The sequence below is a fragment of the Pararge aegeria genome, chromosome 24 (assembly GCF_905163445.1).
Source record: "Pararge aegeria chromosome 24, ilParAegt1.1, whole genome shotgun sequence".
Classification (NCBI taxonomy): Eukaryota; Metazoa; Arthropoda; class Insecta; order Lepidoptera; family Nymphalidae; genus Pararge; species Pararge aegeria.
This window is the reverse complement of record NC_053203.1, coordinates 5,072,000-5,089,437: the sequence shown is the minus strand read 5'-3', so window position 1 is coordinate 5,089,437 and position 17,438 is coordinate 5,072,000. Positions and strand designations below refer to the sequence as shown.

The 17,438-nt window shown below is 37.3% G+C and overlaps 2 protein-coding genes across 2 annotated transcripts in view; one reads left to right on the top strand and one right to left on the bottom strand.

Moving 5' to 3' along the window:
* The window catches only part of LOC120634484 (endothelin-converting enzyme homolog), a 91,082-nt gene extending 89,813 nt beyond the window's left edge, over positions 1 to 1,269 (bottom strand). Inside the window, exon 1 of the mRNA XM_039905121.1 lies at positions 1,107 to 1,269. Within this exon, the coding sequence (XP_039761055.1) occupies positions 1,107 to 1,139 (33 nt within the window). The 5' untranslated portion in view covers positions 1,140 to 1,269. The remainder of the gene's footprint in view (positions 1 to 1,106) is intronic.
* Positions 1,270 to 1,731: 462 nt separating this feature from the next.
* Positions 1,732 to 17,438, top strand: part of LOC120634534 (dihydropyrimidinase) — an 80,637-nt gene continuing 64,930 nt past the window's right edge. The window contains exon 1 of the mRNA XM_039905218.1: positions 1,732 to 1,903. Coding sequence (XP_039761152.1) covers positions 1,862 to 1,903 — 42 coding nt within the window. The 5' untranslated portion in view covers positions 1,732 to 1,861. The remainder of the gene's footprint in view (positions 1,904 to 17,438) is intronic.

Here is a 17,438-nt window from a genome sequence, read left to right as displayed (position 1 = left end):
TGGGTGCTCTAACCAACCCTTTCTCTCAACCGACCACAGAAGGTTTCAGGTCTATTGTCGAGATATTTTTGCGTAGGCAGACATTTCCCTTATATTAATATAATTATTAGGTTTTTTGTTTCCTAGTTACTTAAGGGATGATGGGGCTGGCATATCCGTGTTGGATAAAAGTCCCAAATAAATAAACATTAAAAAAAGAAAAAAAAAGAACCTGATAACAAAACTCTAGAAAGGATACGGTAATGAAGAATTGCTCCACCCTTTACAATGCTACCCGTTGCAAAGACTATTTTTATCCTACCTAGCGATGTTGTTAAGAGATTTGTTTGGATACAATCAAATTTAATCCTATTCTGTTATAGGTAATGCCGGTTTAAAATCACAATCAGTGAAAGAAGTTTGCAATAGTAGTAAAGCAGATACCTATATTATTTAAAATTGGGTATAATTGGGTTTGGGATATCTCATTTATCTCATTACTACAAAAATACACTTCTAGCGCTTTGGTTAAGCTAAATGTTACCTACTGCATTTAGCAGTAGGTAGCTTAACTAAAACGCTTCTTAGGTACCCTTATCGAACTTTTCCCCCAAAATTGGAAGGGTAAATAAGCGCCAACCAAGGCTCTTACCCACGACACATGGCTGATCACTTTTAACACAATATTTTACGCATACCTATATATTTTTTATTTAATTTTATATTTCACATTAATGTAGTTAGTGATGGGTATAATAAATACACAATTAAAAAATAATAAAAAAATACGCGCATCCTACATAGGTACCTATCTAATAAAGTTAAAATAAATTGATGTATTCGACTTGGTATAAGATTTATTATTTACCAAATTATTTCATTGTTTAAAGCAACTGATGTAGCTAATCCTAGTCCTTTGTCGCAAAATCGAAGTTTGCGACGTTCATTTTGGATCTCGCAGACCTCCAACAAAAATACAGCTCCTTCATTGGCCTTGTAACAATTCTGTCACTATACACTATTAAGTACTCCTTCCCTTCCTAACAGTTAAAGAATTCACAGTTATTTATTTTCTTAACATAGGCAAAAATATACTCGAAATATTGTGGCACAGAAAAATATTTTACCGTCAATCCTGGTTTAAGATGTAGAGTTGGCATGGGTGAAGAAAATACTACACTGCCACCACTTCACTGCACATTGAAAAATTTACAAAATAACAAGTCCATAAAATTATTGTCGTGTAATAAAACGGGCGCGAAAAATCGGTATTGCCCGATGCATGGTTCGAATCTGTTTTGGTCGGGAAGAATCGGCCGCCCGGCGCCTTCCCTCTCTGGTAGGTAGGTACATACTTCATACTATCGACTTTTTTAAATTGTACTCCTAACGCCATCTACATACATAACACCAAACCGTTTCGTGCTTGCGTGCATTGCACTAAAATGTTTCGTTCCTAGAACCAATTAATTTTATTGTAATAAAAATAAATGACTGGTGTTATTGTTAATTGCTTAATTAGATTATTCATTTGCAAATTTATTATTGCAAATTGTTTTCTCAAACAGAACTATTTGTTATCTGTGGTGAACGTGACATCTATTGGTGATTTTAAACAACTTTCTATTATCAATCGCCTGTTGGCAGCAATGACAATTCACACTAACCAATCAGGGACTACGTTTTTTACGCATGCGTAGTAGAGGGAAGATTTCGCTCCCATTGAAATAATCAGTACTTTGGTAACCGGTACGAGAGTGTATTGTGTAGTGTTCGGTTGGCTTAATTCGAATTGCGAAAATTTCATCTGCCTGACCGCCTACACGTTTTTATAAATAAACATTCGTGTTTAGTGCAACAGTTATTGGATTTGTGTGGCAAAATGTCCAACGCACCGGTGAAAAAAGTCCCCATACATTTACAGGTAAGTCTAGAGTACATTAAATTGTAACGGCTTCGCACAACCTGTTGTTTTTGCGGTATAATAAATTCTAGACGCGATTTTATTACAATTTTAGAAAAAAATACTCTGTTTCTACTTCTTACTTGTGCCGGTTAGGTATTTTTTACCTATTCGAAAGTGTATTTCGGCCTTCGATAAGAGTTTGGTCACATTTCGCATCCGATCCATCTCTTGGGAAATGACCTAATTTCCTAATAGATTAAGGTAATGTTACCGGGCTCTTGGCAATGTAGCATTGTTCTAGTTTAAATTTGTGATACAGATACTCAAAAAAATTAGCAGATTACTTCCATACAAATGTGATTGGAGGCAGAGGTTGCCTTACTATGTACCTACCTACCTACAGTTCAGTTTTGTTATCGGCATTGTTTTATTAGGTACTTCACAGCTTTATTTAATCGTGGATTACAGTAATTTTACATTACTTTTCATTTATAATATTATTGTTACGAATAAAATATAGTTGATAGTGTTAATAAAATAACGGATGACGTAGTTATTTCTATCGATGATCATTCATTTCTTGATGAAGACTCTTAAAGGGATCTCCACAGTCTTCTGAATTGTACCGTCGCATTGCCATTTATTTAAAAAAATATTCCATAGGTAACCTACCTATAGTAAAGGTAGGAAGGTACCTACTTCTTACACCCTACTGTTCCATTCTAAGCTAGAAATACAGGAATGCGTCATGAATTTTTGCGACCCAATAGGTACAATTTTTATTCAACTTTTGTGAAAACACCTTAAAAAAAAGTCGTGAAGTCAAGTCAAACGAACCCGAATGTACCTAAAAGGAATAAAAAATTAGGTTGCAAGGTTGCATACCTCTAACCGGTATTCAAGGATAATCCCTACAGGGTTTGTGTTGGATAGATGGCTAGTTAATAACTGCTGAACCAATGTCAATGTGAGTATGATAAATAATGAATAATGGGACCACGCCCATGTTTTCTGCTTTGTTGGTCTACTGGTTATTTCGATTACGGATCACCAGGTCGTGGTTTCGATTCAAGGATTGGGTAAAAATTGCCGAGAAAATGGGTTTTCCTCTCAACACATTCCTGAATTAAGAGTATTGGTACTTCTATTAAGTCAAAATAATTAAATCCTGCAAACCCACCGTATCTTGGATTATCAAAGTCTTTGTGAAAGGAAGCCGGCGTCCTTATAGGATAGGCTCAGGATCGTGATAATGAAATAGAGATCCAATATCAAATCAACATAGATTCCTATTTATCTATTTTAATTTAGGTAATACGACTTCGCTTAGCAGCTTGCACCAGTAAACGCAGCGTTGGTTGACCTCCAGCAGGTGAATAGACAACATTTCGCGACAAACAAGTCGCTGGGAGCCGCTGGAGAAGCCCAGTGGGGGACTGGGACCTCCTACAAAAGACATATTTTAACCAATGGACGTCAATTGGTTAATTGATTAGCATTTCTAAAGCAATAACTAATATCAAACAGATTTAATATTCTTGATATTCGTGCGTTACAATATTTAATTCAATAATTCTGCGCCTAACAGCGGGACAGTACAGTTTTCTACCTGCGCGAGGCTACATTCGCAGCGAACTTCCGCGTCGACATATAGTTAGAATGGAACTCTACTTAGCTAATGCTCAGTGGCGCGCATAGAGGGTATGCACAGGGTATGCAGATTATATAAAATAAAGAAAATCTCCAGTACGAGATATAAATACTTAGGGGTAGGCTTTTTATAACTCTTACAATGCCTATCCTTAAGTTTTTTATAACTCGTACTGGAGATTTATCATCTGCATACCCTGTGAATACCCTCTATGCACGCCACTGATAATGCTGTACCCCTCATAATAGACAGCGCAAAGTAAGAAATATCGCGATCACCACTCTTACATTCTCTTCGCATCTAATACGTTTCTACATCACAGATTTTCTGCCGCGGATTATCATAGACTTCCTGAAAACATAGCATGCTTAATTATCTTAACCATACCTCATGTCAAGGGTGAGTCGGGAAGACGGGTGAACGACCCCGTAACGTGCTCGCAAAGGGTCTAGGTTGGCAACAGTTCGTGACATGCGCAATGGTCGCGAGGCTATGAGGCAACAGATCGACATACAAAATTCACTAGCACGCTTACATTTGAGATGTGAACAGCTCAAATGTAAACGTGCTTCCATTTGATGAATGATGTAACATTATATAGGTACATATTATATTACTTTTTGACTTGGTAGGTATCTTACCTTTTTTCGATAGGGGACTCGTTTTGAAAGGAAGTCGCAACTAGTATCTTAAACACTAAGAAAAGAGCTTTATGTGATAGAATTCGTCCGGAGAAGCATTGCAGTAGCATGCTTCTTAATGCCGCCAAGAAGAATTGCTGTGTTCCGGGCTTGGCTGCCGGTGTATTTACAGGCATAATATAATACCCCCCAATTATGACCCCTGACAGGGGATTTCATTTACGTGTCCACCTGCTTAAGCACGGGAAGGTTGCATAGGGGAAGTTTACCCCCGTTTGTTATTACACGTATATTATTTTAACTTGTTATTAGTTACACTTTTGGGAGAAGAAAAATGTTTATCCTTTCCCCGGGGAGATAATTGTCTCCCATCCATGCTATCCATGCAGGGGGTTAAAAAAATAGCCTTTCTTACCTAAGCTTTAATGCCTGCAAGTCCAGCATACTCAGGAGGCAAAAATTGTATACCCTGACGAGGGATAAAATTATGTTTTCCACCTACCAAGGAACGGCAACAGAACATAGAATAAAAGTTTACCTCCTGTTTACACATCTTTATATATATATTTCTTGTGTGCGTGTGTATGTCACCGAACTCCTCCTAAACGGCTGGACCGATTTGAATGAATTTTTTGGTATGCGTTTAGGTAGCACCCTGGATGGTTTAGATTCATAAATCAGCCCGACAGATGTCGCTGGGGTCCGCTAGTACACATATATTATTTGGATATTATTTCCACTTGTGTGCAAATGCTCTGAGAGTTAGTAAAGCGATGGGAGAAGATACATTTATATCCATTCCCCGGGGATATAATTGTCCCCTGCCCATTCTAGGCATGCAGGGGATATAATTTTTTTCTCATGCCTGCGCTAGCCCTGCTGGAGACAAAAAATATATCCCACTATTATATCCCACCCTGACAAGAGATGCAATTTACGTGGCCACCTGCTCAAGTACGGTAACGGGGAAGTACGGTACGATAAAAGAGGTATATACCACTGTTTATTATTACATGTAAATCATATGGAAATTATTTCCACTCGAGCGCTCGCGAGTTGCTAATATTGTTGTAGAAGTCATTTTGTCCTTTCCCCGGTAGAACAATGTCACTTGCTCTAAAAAAAATGAGATTATACCCGCGAAAATAAACGCGAAGCTTACGAAAATTAAGCTTAATTTGCTATACTCCGCGAAAAGCACGTGTAATTTCAAATTTCTTTAATCCTAATACTCCACACCAACAGATCGTCGGCAATGAACCCTCTACGCTCGCTTCACTACGAAACCGGAGCAGCCTCAGGAGATGTTGACTTTACAATGAAAAATTTTTAAGTGTTCTTAACAATTACTCCGTGAAAAGCAGGAACATAGCATATTAAGCTTAATTTTCATAATATATCATGGATTTCCGCAGTCACACTTGCTTCTATTCAATATTTAAGCGGAGCGGTAATAGCTCTGTGGGTAGGACTTCGACTACCCTTGCGGGGAGCTGAGTTCAATCCCAGCACGCACCTCTTACTTTCTGTTCTCTCCTAGTTACGTGCGTTAAAACCAATTGAAAACATCGTGAGGAAACCTGCATGCCTCAGAGTTCATCCTCTCCACGTCTGCACTGGGCCAGCGTGGTGGATTAAGGCCTCATTCTGGGAGGAGACCCGTTGATGGTGATGGTGAAAATTGAGTGATGGTGAAAAAAACGCAGCTGGATTAGTTAGCTACTAAACATATTTATAACTAAGAAGTGACACTCCCTTTGAGTAACCTTAAACCATTACAGCTATTAGCTAATAGGTAGGTTACCCAGTTGGCAGCTGAACTACCACTAATTGGGCTAGGCCACGGTTCGTTGGAGATCAAAGCATAGGAACGTCACTTCGCAGTATACAATTACTTCTACTTATTGCAACTAGGTTGGTATAGACCATTCCTCTGTATATCCCATACCACGTAATAAACTTCGTAAATACAGTTTTGTTTTTACTGGAAGGTAAGAAAATAAATTAATTTTCTTAAACTTCGCACTTCACACATGCGCTAAAGCATTGCCTACCCTAATTTTTATGATATAACTCTATTAGGATTATTTCCTGCTTTATGCACACCACTGTACGCAAGGCGGCAGTGTAGTACGTGTTCCTTGCATGCCCTGAGAATTGTTGCTCTGTTTATATATATAAGCGATGGTTTCCCACTTATCATCATGGGGTACATTTGCTTGCTACGACGATTATTACTGTTAATAATGTAAATTTTAAATTTTAAAAACCTCTACTATAATATAGCGTACATTATTTTACTAGTCAAGCCCTTTCATTTGATACCCATATTGAGTGAGTTGTAAAAAAAAAAATATAATTCGCCGTTTTATGGTGGCAGCCATCTCGGGCCGATTTTCATAGTTCACCTTTCAAACACAAAAAACCAAATCAAAAAAGGTTCATCCGTTCGGGAAATACTATGCCACAGATAGACACACTCACAGACACGTCAAATTCATAATACCCGACGTTTATGCGTGGGGGATTAAAAAATTGAAGTACTAGGATCTCTGATCCAATCCGCTGTTCATATGTACGCCGGCTTTAATAACCAAGACCGTAAATAACAATCACATAAACTTGGAAATAGATACAGTCTTACATTGCGTTTTATATAAAGTGGAAAGCTTCCCACACGCATTTTGATAAAGATCAACGCTAGGGGAAACATAATGCAGTAGTATTACGCCTGATGGGTTACTTCTTAGCTTTAACTGATTAAAATTACTTTGATAAACCTGTTACTTTCAACAGTCTTATAAATTTAACTTTAAATATTACATTAATTTATACAAGTAAACCTTTCGACCAAAAGTCAAAAAAGTCAAAAGTCAAAAAAAAACTTTATTCAAGTAGGCCCCATAGGTGGCACTTTTGATGCGTACATAAGAATTACACGGTTGTGAGATGATAGCGATAACCACATTCGTAAACTTAAAACTAAAGCTACGAGGGTTCCAAACGCTCCTGGTCTAAGAAGAAGCCCAGAACAAACTTAGCCGGGTGTTTTTTTTATCACCATCTCACAGTGTCATTTAAAATTATAGAAGAGCAACCTGGTTAGAGCAATAATTCACACCCAAGCTTTATGACCGTAGGACGTATGGGCCAGTTTTTGTTACACAGCTTGTCCAAGTACTAGTGCCATGCTTTTCTTCTGCCGGCAACCAGCATAGCTGTGTCCAGTCTGAAGGGCGTGGTTGCCGGTGTATTTACAGGCATATGAGACTGAACACCTACGTCTCAGGTTGTTGACCTGACCTCCGGTCGTCTGGTCTCCCTGACACCAAATCATCATCATCAACTACATTCCACACGACCGAACGTAAAAAATTGTTGTCTTTTGAACCCAGGACCTCCTGTTTCGTAGTTGTGTGTACTATTCAATAAACCAACGAGGCAATTGATATATGAAGAAACTTTCGATCAAGTTTAGATAATATTACATTATGAGCACGGTAGAAATCTTCTGACTTTAAATGAGCATTAAGTTTGTTTTGATTTATATCGCAAATACCATATCGCGATATTAATTAATACTTTATAAATATATGTCGTCGAAAAACTTGTTTACTTTTATGGATTATTGCTGATATATAAAAAAACATTTAACATAATAAGTACATAAGTATTCAGAGCAATCTTTTTCATCAACTCATATTATTTCAGTTATGCTGGAACCTCCAAATACCACATTTCATCAACATAAAGCAAACACACTGGCATCAGTAGGCTATATTGGTGTTTTTTGAGTAATCTCTGTCGATATTCATAACGATTCCAAATTTCGATTAAAATTTGCATTTTATTTACTGTAGAATTACGAAGTCGCACGTTATGGGCCTTTTTTCACATTTTACATCGTAATGACACCACTGAACATTGTAAAAAAAATCGCACTCACTTCATCATACAGTCTGCAAAAGAAAAAATAAGGAAGGCGAGGAAAGACTTTCTCTATGGGAGCAATGAAGAGGCTATTAAACATTGCAGTGAAGCGCTAACATGTCAACGAATAAAAAACAAAAGTTAAAATATCTGAGGGGTAACAGTGTATGAAAGTATAAAAGTCGCCTCGGCAAGACTTCCGGCTTTCGAGCGAAGGGGAATCGAAGGTCAGATGCTAATCGTGCCGCCCTTAATACGTGTAGGTTTTGCGGTTTAAGTAAAAGTATTATATTATTAAACTCTTGACTTATTTGTGGAGAAATAAATGTACACGGTATTTACTATCGCCCATTCTCTGAGTTGGTATGGGAATATTAATGAATTCATCCTTATTAATATTATAAATGTAAAAGTTTTTGTTTGCCAACCAATAGTTGATTACACCTGCCTTTTAGAACCTTATGAAGAAATCTCAGGCAAGAGCTCTGACTTATTTGTGGAGTGGTACATGGTATTTACTATCGCCCTCTCGGCGACTCAATAAGGGAATTCATCCTTATTAATATTATAAATGTAAAAGTTTTTGTTTGGCAACCAATAGTTGACTACACCTGCCTTTTAGAACCTTATGAAGAAATCTCAGGCAAGAGCTCTGACTTATTTGTGGAGTGGTACATGGTATTTACTATCGCCCTCTCGGCGACTCAATAAGGGAATTCATCCTTATTAATATTATAAATGTAAAAGTTTTTGTTTGGCAACCAATAGTTGACTACACCTGCCTTTTAGAACCTTATGAAGAAATCTCAGGCAAGAGCTCTGACTTATTTGTGGAGTGGTACATGGTATTTACTATCGCCCTCTCGGCGACTCAATAAGGGAATTCATCCTTATTAATATTATAAATGTAAAAGTTTTTGTTTGGCAACCAATAGTTGACTACACCTGCCTTTTAGAACCTTATGAAGAAATCTCAGGCAAGAGCTCTGACTTATTTGTGGAGTGGTACATGGTATTTACTATCGCCCTCTCGGCGACTCACTAAGGGAATTCATCCTTACTATTATTATAAATGCGAAAGTGTGTTTGTTTTGAAACCAATAGTTGACTACACCTGACTTTGAGAACTTTATGAAGAAATCCAAGCAAGTACTTTGACTTATTTTTGGAGAAATTTACATGGTATTTACTATCGCCCTCTCGGCAACTCATTTAGGGAATTAATCCTTACTAATATTATAAATGCGAACATTTGTTTGGCAACCAATAGTTTTTCGTTTATTACGGTTTTTATTCAAATCCCGTGGGAATCGTTACTTTTTCTAGCCTCTGTTACCTTTCTGTACTTTAGGTTATAAGAGTTAGTTGAAATTTCAATTAGATTTTTGGCAGTGTTAGTTCAAAGGGCGTGGCCCACTTAGGGTGTGGAGGAAGGACCAACAAACTAATATTAGTAAGGATTGCATGAAACGCAAATCATTCAGCCGAGCATCAAACTCGTTCCCTCCTCATGAAACTCCCTAAAGGGAGGCGTAAAGACAACCACTAAGCTATCACCGCTTTTTTACCCTTCCACTGAACTTAACGTGTGTCCAATAAATAAACAGAGTCGTAAGATAAATAAAATACCTAATCAACTCTGAAAACCTTTAAAACGATAGTTTTGTTTAAAATTTAAAATTGCAATTATTATTTACGAGAGCTATATGAAGCTTCGCCATAATAGAAGGGTTTCTATTTTCGCTGCGCTGCCAAAGGGCCTGTCCCTCACAAAGGGCCGTAAACAATGATTTACGATAAACCCATCCCATCACACATCCATCGAAGCTTTAACCACATTTCTATGAATCGATTAACTGGTGTGAACTGAACGCGGATTTGCGAAGTTCCACATTCGATCTTATTCCGTTGATGACAGGGTCTATAATATTTAAATTTAAATATCTGTGTTATGGTCCATTACAAAATGAGATGAGTGCAGTTTATTTGTCTTGGGCAAAAGGTCTATTTTTAACCGGCTTTAAAAAAAGGTGTCGATGCACGAAACTCTTTGAAATACACAACCATAATATTAACATATGAGACAGATACAAGAATCCTATTAGAGTGGTGTAAAAAACGACCAAGTACGAGCTGGACTAGGACACGAAAGCTAACCTTTTAGTGTTTATAGCTTTTTCCACAATGAGAAGGGTTTAAGGCCTTTGTCCACCACGCTGGCCCAGTGCGGATTGGTGGGCACTGTACACCGAACCGTACCGATGTGAAACGTACATTTTGAATAAATTTAAGTTAAATAGTAGCTTATGCGCTATTCCAGACCATTAAATGTATGTCTGTGCAAAATTTCATTAAAATCCAGTCAGCTTTTCTGGCGTGGTTGAGCAACAAGCATCCATCCATCCAAACTTTCGTATTTATAATACGTAAAGATTAAATATTTTTTTGGTTAACGTAGCTGGCTCCACTTATCCCTATGCAGGGTAAACAAAACAGTATGTTCTCATTAGTGTAAATCTTGCCATGTTACGTTAGTTTGCAGAAAAAAATCGATACCCAAGCAAAGGCCTACTCCTCCCCCCCTACTACCCGACCACCCAACCTCCCCCATAGGCGGCAATCTCATTTCCCCGCACAACTCTGATTGGTCCTCCAATGTAAAATGTACTCGTCAGCGCTGATGCTTTTACCACTTTAACATGTATGTTTTGTTGTGTACTATGATGATACCATTGTGATTTTTTACTTCGTTCTGAAGCGGTGATAGCCTCGTGGTTAAACCGCCTGCCTTCCTTTTGCGAGGACCGTTTTTGGAGCGGTTGTAACAATTAAATATCTAATGCTTTTACGGTAAAGGAAACCATCGCAGGAAACCTTCATGCCTGAGAGTTGTCCATACTTATATTATTCGACGGCCGAGTGGCGCAGTGGGCAGCGACCCTGCTTTCTTAGTCCAAGGTCGTGGGTTCGATTCCCACAACTGGAAAATGTTTGTGTGATGAACATGAATGTTTTTCAGTGTCTGTGTGTTTATCTGTATATTATAAGTATTATATTCATAAAAAAATATTCATCAGCTATCTTAGTATCCATAACACAAGCTACGCTTACTTTGGGGCTAGATGGCGATGTGTGTATTGTCGTAGTATATTTACTTAGCGTGGTCGCACTGGCGCTCGGTAGGTACACGTCTGGGAACTATACAACGGATTCCCCGGACGTCTACCAAAGCCAAAGAGAGGGACATGCTATGGTGCTTTTTAGTTTGCGTAAACGAGTCCCACATAACCTCTGTCCTGCCCAAAAGGACAGAGGTAGCCATAAAGCTTTTCCACGACGTGTCTGTAATGGATCTATAATGATACACCTATGTTATGACGTTTATTTTAATACTCAATCATATAAATAAATAAATTTAATACGACAATCCACACATCGCCATCTACTCCTAAACTAAGCTTAGCTTGTGTTATGGGTACCAAGATGCGTGATGAATATTTTTATGAATAATCTACAGATAAACCCCTCGTCACTGAAAAACATTAATGGTTGTCAACGCCAAAAACAGCATCAATATTAAGCTGATAGTGTGGACTAACTATGTTGGTAACTAGATAGTGTGAAAAGTGCTTAATTCTATTAATCTATATTGTTTATGATCATAAGTTGAAATACTAAACATTGAATAAAATTCGTTTACTCCGCTGCAAGATTCTGTAGTTTATTCTTCTTCCTAGTATCTTTTTGAGGACCTGCTGATCGGGTTCTCGTGTGCTGGTTCAAATAACCAACAATGGTCATCACACTAACATTTTCCAATGTCGGGAATCGAACAGCCTTGGACTAAGCAGGGTCGCTGCACCAATCGGTCGTCAAATATGTTTAATAAGATATATTTCAGTCTGTTCAGGAACTGTTCGATCTTGTATCCGCTTCACCATTTTTAACTCGCCAATCTACGTCTTCGATATCCTGAAAATTCGCACAAAAGACTTTGCGTCTTTCTTTGTGCTAAGGTATATACGTATAGCGTGACTTCGAAGAATGGGATCTCAAGATCTCTCGATGCTTGAGACCGTACTTAAAAAATTGTTTTTAACTCGATGACGGTTTATTGAGCCTTAGTGATTGTGACACCATAAAAGTAAACAGCACAGGCAAACAGCTCTAATGTATATTTGTAAATGACTTAACAATACGCCATATTATCAAGTAAGTGCTAGCAGACGGACATGTTTTAACTTTCGCTAGCGAAGTTTGTACGGCCACACTTTCTTGTATGGAAAATTAAGAGCTTGCGGCGTACTTCTGTGTCTGGGAGAGACTTTCTTTTGTCATTCATCTGAGTTATTTTCCCTACTGTAGCTGTTATTTTATAGTTTAGAATAGTTTATGTTTGCGTTCTCAGGCGCACAATGAAAGCGGAGCGGCTTGCTTTCAGGCAACCTTGTCATTAAGAAATTTATCAATAATATAGTAACTTCGATTTTTAAATTATTAAACTTATGTATTGGTAAATCTAATATTACCTTCGGCATCATGTTATAAAAGCATATACCCAGTCCCACAAAGGTTTTCTGCACTTTCCTAACACGAAATGCTGATATCACTAATTTATGTACGTTTCTAAGTAAGTCGATTGTTTATATCCATTTTTTTTAAATAAAGTTGAATTTTTTTTATTACAAATATTAAATTGTTATAAATTTATTGTTGTTATTTTTAATTTTTCACGGGTAGATTCGCGTATTCTAAGTTTGATGTGATTTATGTTTAACATGCATAATTTGTGTTTACCTCAAATCTTTGAAATCTATGTGTTCATAATCAAAAGCATATACAAAACAAAGTCGCTAACATTAGTTCTTATAGATATTTTTTTTTATAATAATAATAATAATAAGAAACTTTCTTTATCACAAGTTAGCCTTCGACTGCAAATTCACCTGGTGGTCAGTGCTGATGCAGTCTCAGATGGTAGCGGGCCAACCTGTTAGGGAGTATGGTAGTCATACCCCCAATCGGTATTGAAGCGACATCGCACCGGAACACCTAGTCGCTTAGCGGCACTTTGTCGGTAGGGTAGTAAGACTAGACTAGACCAGAGAAAATTCCAAAATTATTAATTTCCTCAACGGGACCTCCTACTTTAATTCACATCACAGAGTTACTCAGCATATATGGTCAAAAAAATCCCTCAATGTGTAAGGAGATAAAAGTTTGTAAAATTTTCACGTACTTCGTATTGTACGCGAACGAAATCATCATTGGAGTGTATCACATCACACCAATAAAAACTTCTTTATTGCTGGTAAGCGTATCCATACGAATTAGGATCGATCTAAAAATATCATGTAGTCTATAATATCTATGCGCATACGTTGCGTCCTGTCGCCCTGAATGGCATTCACCTTCGGGGCCGTCCCCTCTGGGACGTTTTACCACTTGCCACCTACCTCGACTGCAGTGCGTATAAATCTCTTTGAATCTTTATAATCATCACGAATAGTTCAAAAGACTACGTGGGAAAAAAATTGTTCAATATTTTGATACCCATAAACGTTTTCATCAACGTCATCATATTTTTTTTTTTACAATACACACATCGCCATCTAGCCCCAAGGTAAGCGTAGCTTGTGTTATGGGTACTAAGATAGCTGTTGAATATTTTTATGAATATAATACATATAAATACTTATAAAATACAGATAGACACCCGGACACTGAAAAACAATCATGTTCATCACAAACATTTTCCACTTGTGGGAATCGAACCCACGGCCTAGGACTCAGAAAGCAGGGTAGCTGCCCACTGCGCCAGTCGGCCGTCATTATCAACAAATTGCCGGCTACAGGGCATGAGGTGCGTGGCGGGGATCAAACTCCGTTCTCCACAACTGGGAGGCCAAGGCTCTAACCACCAAGCTATTACGAATTCTGGATTCAGATAAAATTCAACTAACGCACGAAGTTTACACATACCTTAAAAATAAATGACAACCCTAACTAAATGTTACGACTTGTCCCATTAATTGACCCTGATGCTGGTTGTCACCGTGTAACTTTTTGTATGACAACATTATACAGAGTTATCTTAGATCATTGTACTAAGGTACCAGAACAACTAGGCTATAGTATAGTATAGTTTGATAGAGAAGTATGATCGTAACATAAACACCTATCTTGTTTTCAGCTTCTCCGTAATGTCACAGAATCTCAATCGACGTAAACGTATCGTGATAAGTGATAAGCCATATCCGCTCTCGACATTTGATATCGATTTCCACATGTACCTATTTATTTGAGCTATCGGTAGATTGAAATATCTTTATTACAGTGAAAATTGATCGTAGGTATGTTCCTAGCGTTTCGGGGTCAGGGTATTTCGGATTCCGGACGCGGAAGTTAGGAAACTGGAGTCAGTTATCAATAATCACTAAATTTCCGGTGAAAATTGATCGAAGGTGTATCGAAGTTTGGGGGTCAGGGTATACCAGATTCCGGACGTCAGGAACGTGGATTGCTCCTATCGGTTATCAGTATATTTCCAAGCTTACGATCGTCCTGAAATTTTCCAGTTATGTGTGGATGCCAGCCAGTAGATAAGATATTTGATATATATTTGTTTGTGCTGGGCACATTGGCGTAACTACCCCGGTTTTTATCTATTGGTCAACTCTTTTCGTACTAAAGATTGCCTCAACATCTGCGAAGAAAGCTTTGTTGAATTTAATAGTTCACTTCCCAATGAAAGTATATAAGACTTTAATGTCAACCAAAAATTAACGCGGGCCAAGACACGGGACACTGTTAGTACTTATTTGCTAGTAATTATTATAAAGCAGAAAAGATTGTTTGCGTGCTAATCTTACGAACGTCCTATTATTTTTAGTTAAGGTAGTGTTTCAATAGTCTAGTGGTTTGTATGTTTATTAGCTATCTATCACGAGATCTTGGATTCGACTCCTAAGTCGGTTCGGTTTTTCTATTAACATACCAACCTGGAATTATCAGGCAATTAGTGAGGTCCACTGTTTTGTCTTGGAGAACCTATGAACTTGGAAAACTGGCATGCGTAGAAAATAATCGTAAAAGCCCAGCAACCTAGATTGGAACATCTTGGTGGCTCTATGGTATCCCTCGATCATATACGAGAGAAAACCTGAGCCCAGAAATTCAAAGTTAAACATGTGTGACATAGTGTAACTAACCTACTTGGTAGGTACCTACTCACATATCTGCATACTCGTATATATCTTTATTTTGCAACTGCACTCAAGATAAGATAAGCGTTAAGAAGTGACTCAAACATAAACCATTGGTTTTACATTATTTCTAAAGTCTCAGCCCTTATATAAACACGGCTATTGTTTTAATTGTATATTGTATCAGTAAATAAATAAATAAATAATTTATATACTACGACAACGCACACATCGCCATCTAGCCCAAAATTAAGCGTAGCTTGTGTTATGGGTACTAAGATGACTGATGAATATTTTTATGAATAATATACATAAATATGTACTTATAATATACATATAAACACCCAGACAATGAAAAACATGTATGCTTATCACAAAAAAAATTTCCAGTTTTGGGAATCGAACCCACGGCCTTGGACACAGAAAGAAGGGTCGCTGCAAACTGCGCCAATCGGCCGTCTTTACCTATAAAATATAAATCATAAATTTGATTACATATTTCGTAGAGTTAATTTATGGATTTACTGCTGCTTTGTACATCGTATTTCGAGATCTTTTGTTGAAAAAAAAAAACCTTCAAATAATGGCAAGCTATTCATACTATTGATCTACTATTAATTTATTTGATTCAAATAGTTTCATAAAGCGATAAGCATGAGTTATCGTTTAATCAAAGTCTAGCTATTGTAGGTATTGCTTTAGTAATCACTTACGGTCTTTTTTATTTTTGCTCTGTCATTTGAAAGGTGTTGTCAGTTGAAGTGTGCCAAAACTCTGCATAACTATTCCAACGTTATGCCACATTTATAATAATAATAAGAAAATTGTAGTAATACCTACGCTTACAGTTATTTTATTTGGGAACGTTTTACTTAGGAATCGTATTGAGAAAATACCTCCAATCCAAAAAAAAATACATTACGACATTGCAATCACTAAATGAGTTACATAGGTATAAATAAAGCACATACCTTTCCCCGTTTATGTTATCGGACCCAACACTAAGTAACCTGTACCGTGGGGTCCGAATTTAGATTAACCGATTATATAATATAACAAATCTATACTAATGCTATAAAGAGGAAAGATTTTTTTGTTGTTTGTACCCAATAGGTTCCGAAGTTACTGGACCAATTTTTACCATTTATTCGCCAAATGAAAGCTAAACTATCGAGAAGTAACATAGACTATAATTTATTTTCAAAAAAATTGGACGTCCTTATTAAAACTGAAAAGGCAAAAAGCAATGAAACATGAAACGGCAAAAAATCATATATAGGCAGTGATTGTTCCCCGGGCGTCTAACAAAGCCAACAAGAGGGGCATGCCGTGGTGGTTTTTAGTTCGGGTATACCCCCGTCACCCCCGGTCCTGCTCAAGGGTCGGAGGTAGCTAAAGAAGAAGAAGAAGAAGAAGAAAGCTTTTCCACCACCCCAAAAAAAAGAGTAGGCAGTGCTTTTGTGCATATATGAAATGCACGCCACTGCATGTAACCCATGTAAACTTGATGATGCATAAAAAAAATGTACTACATGTTTAAAGTACTCATTGTTAACTACAAGAAGAACCGTTTGATTTCTTGGGTTAATAACTAGTTATTCTCTGTCATTTCAACTAACTCTATGCCCAAAAATCAAGGCGATTGCTTGCTTACTTAGGGCGTGATCTAAGTATGTAAAGGCAGCCTTATAGAATTTTAGTCTTAAATAACTCAATCAGTGAGAATGTTACGTGGGGTAAGGATATGGTATGGATCGGATAACAAGTTGTTATCATAAACTTGCCATGTTGTGTACCGACTACTGGTAGGTTTGTGATAAATTAATATATATATATATATATATATATATATATATATAATAATGCCTTGTCACATAAACCCTGTGTTGTTTGAGACGAGGTGAGTTACCTAGTTGTCGTTAAATGTAGTAAATCAATAAAATAAAAAAGGACAAACAAACAAACATAGTTTCGTATTTAAGTATCGAAGTGTGGAAATCTTTTTAAATAATCAAATACAAATGAATATAATCGTTATCAATCCATTACCGACCAACTACAAGGCACAGGTCTCCCACAATGAGAAGGGGTTAAGGCCGTAGTCCACCACGCTGGCCCAGTGCGGT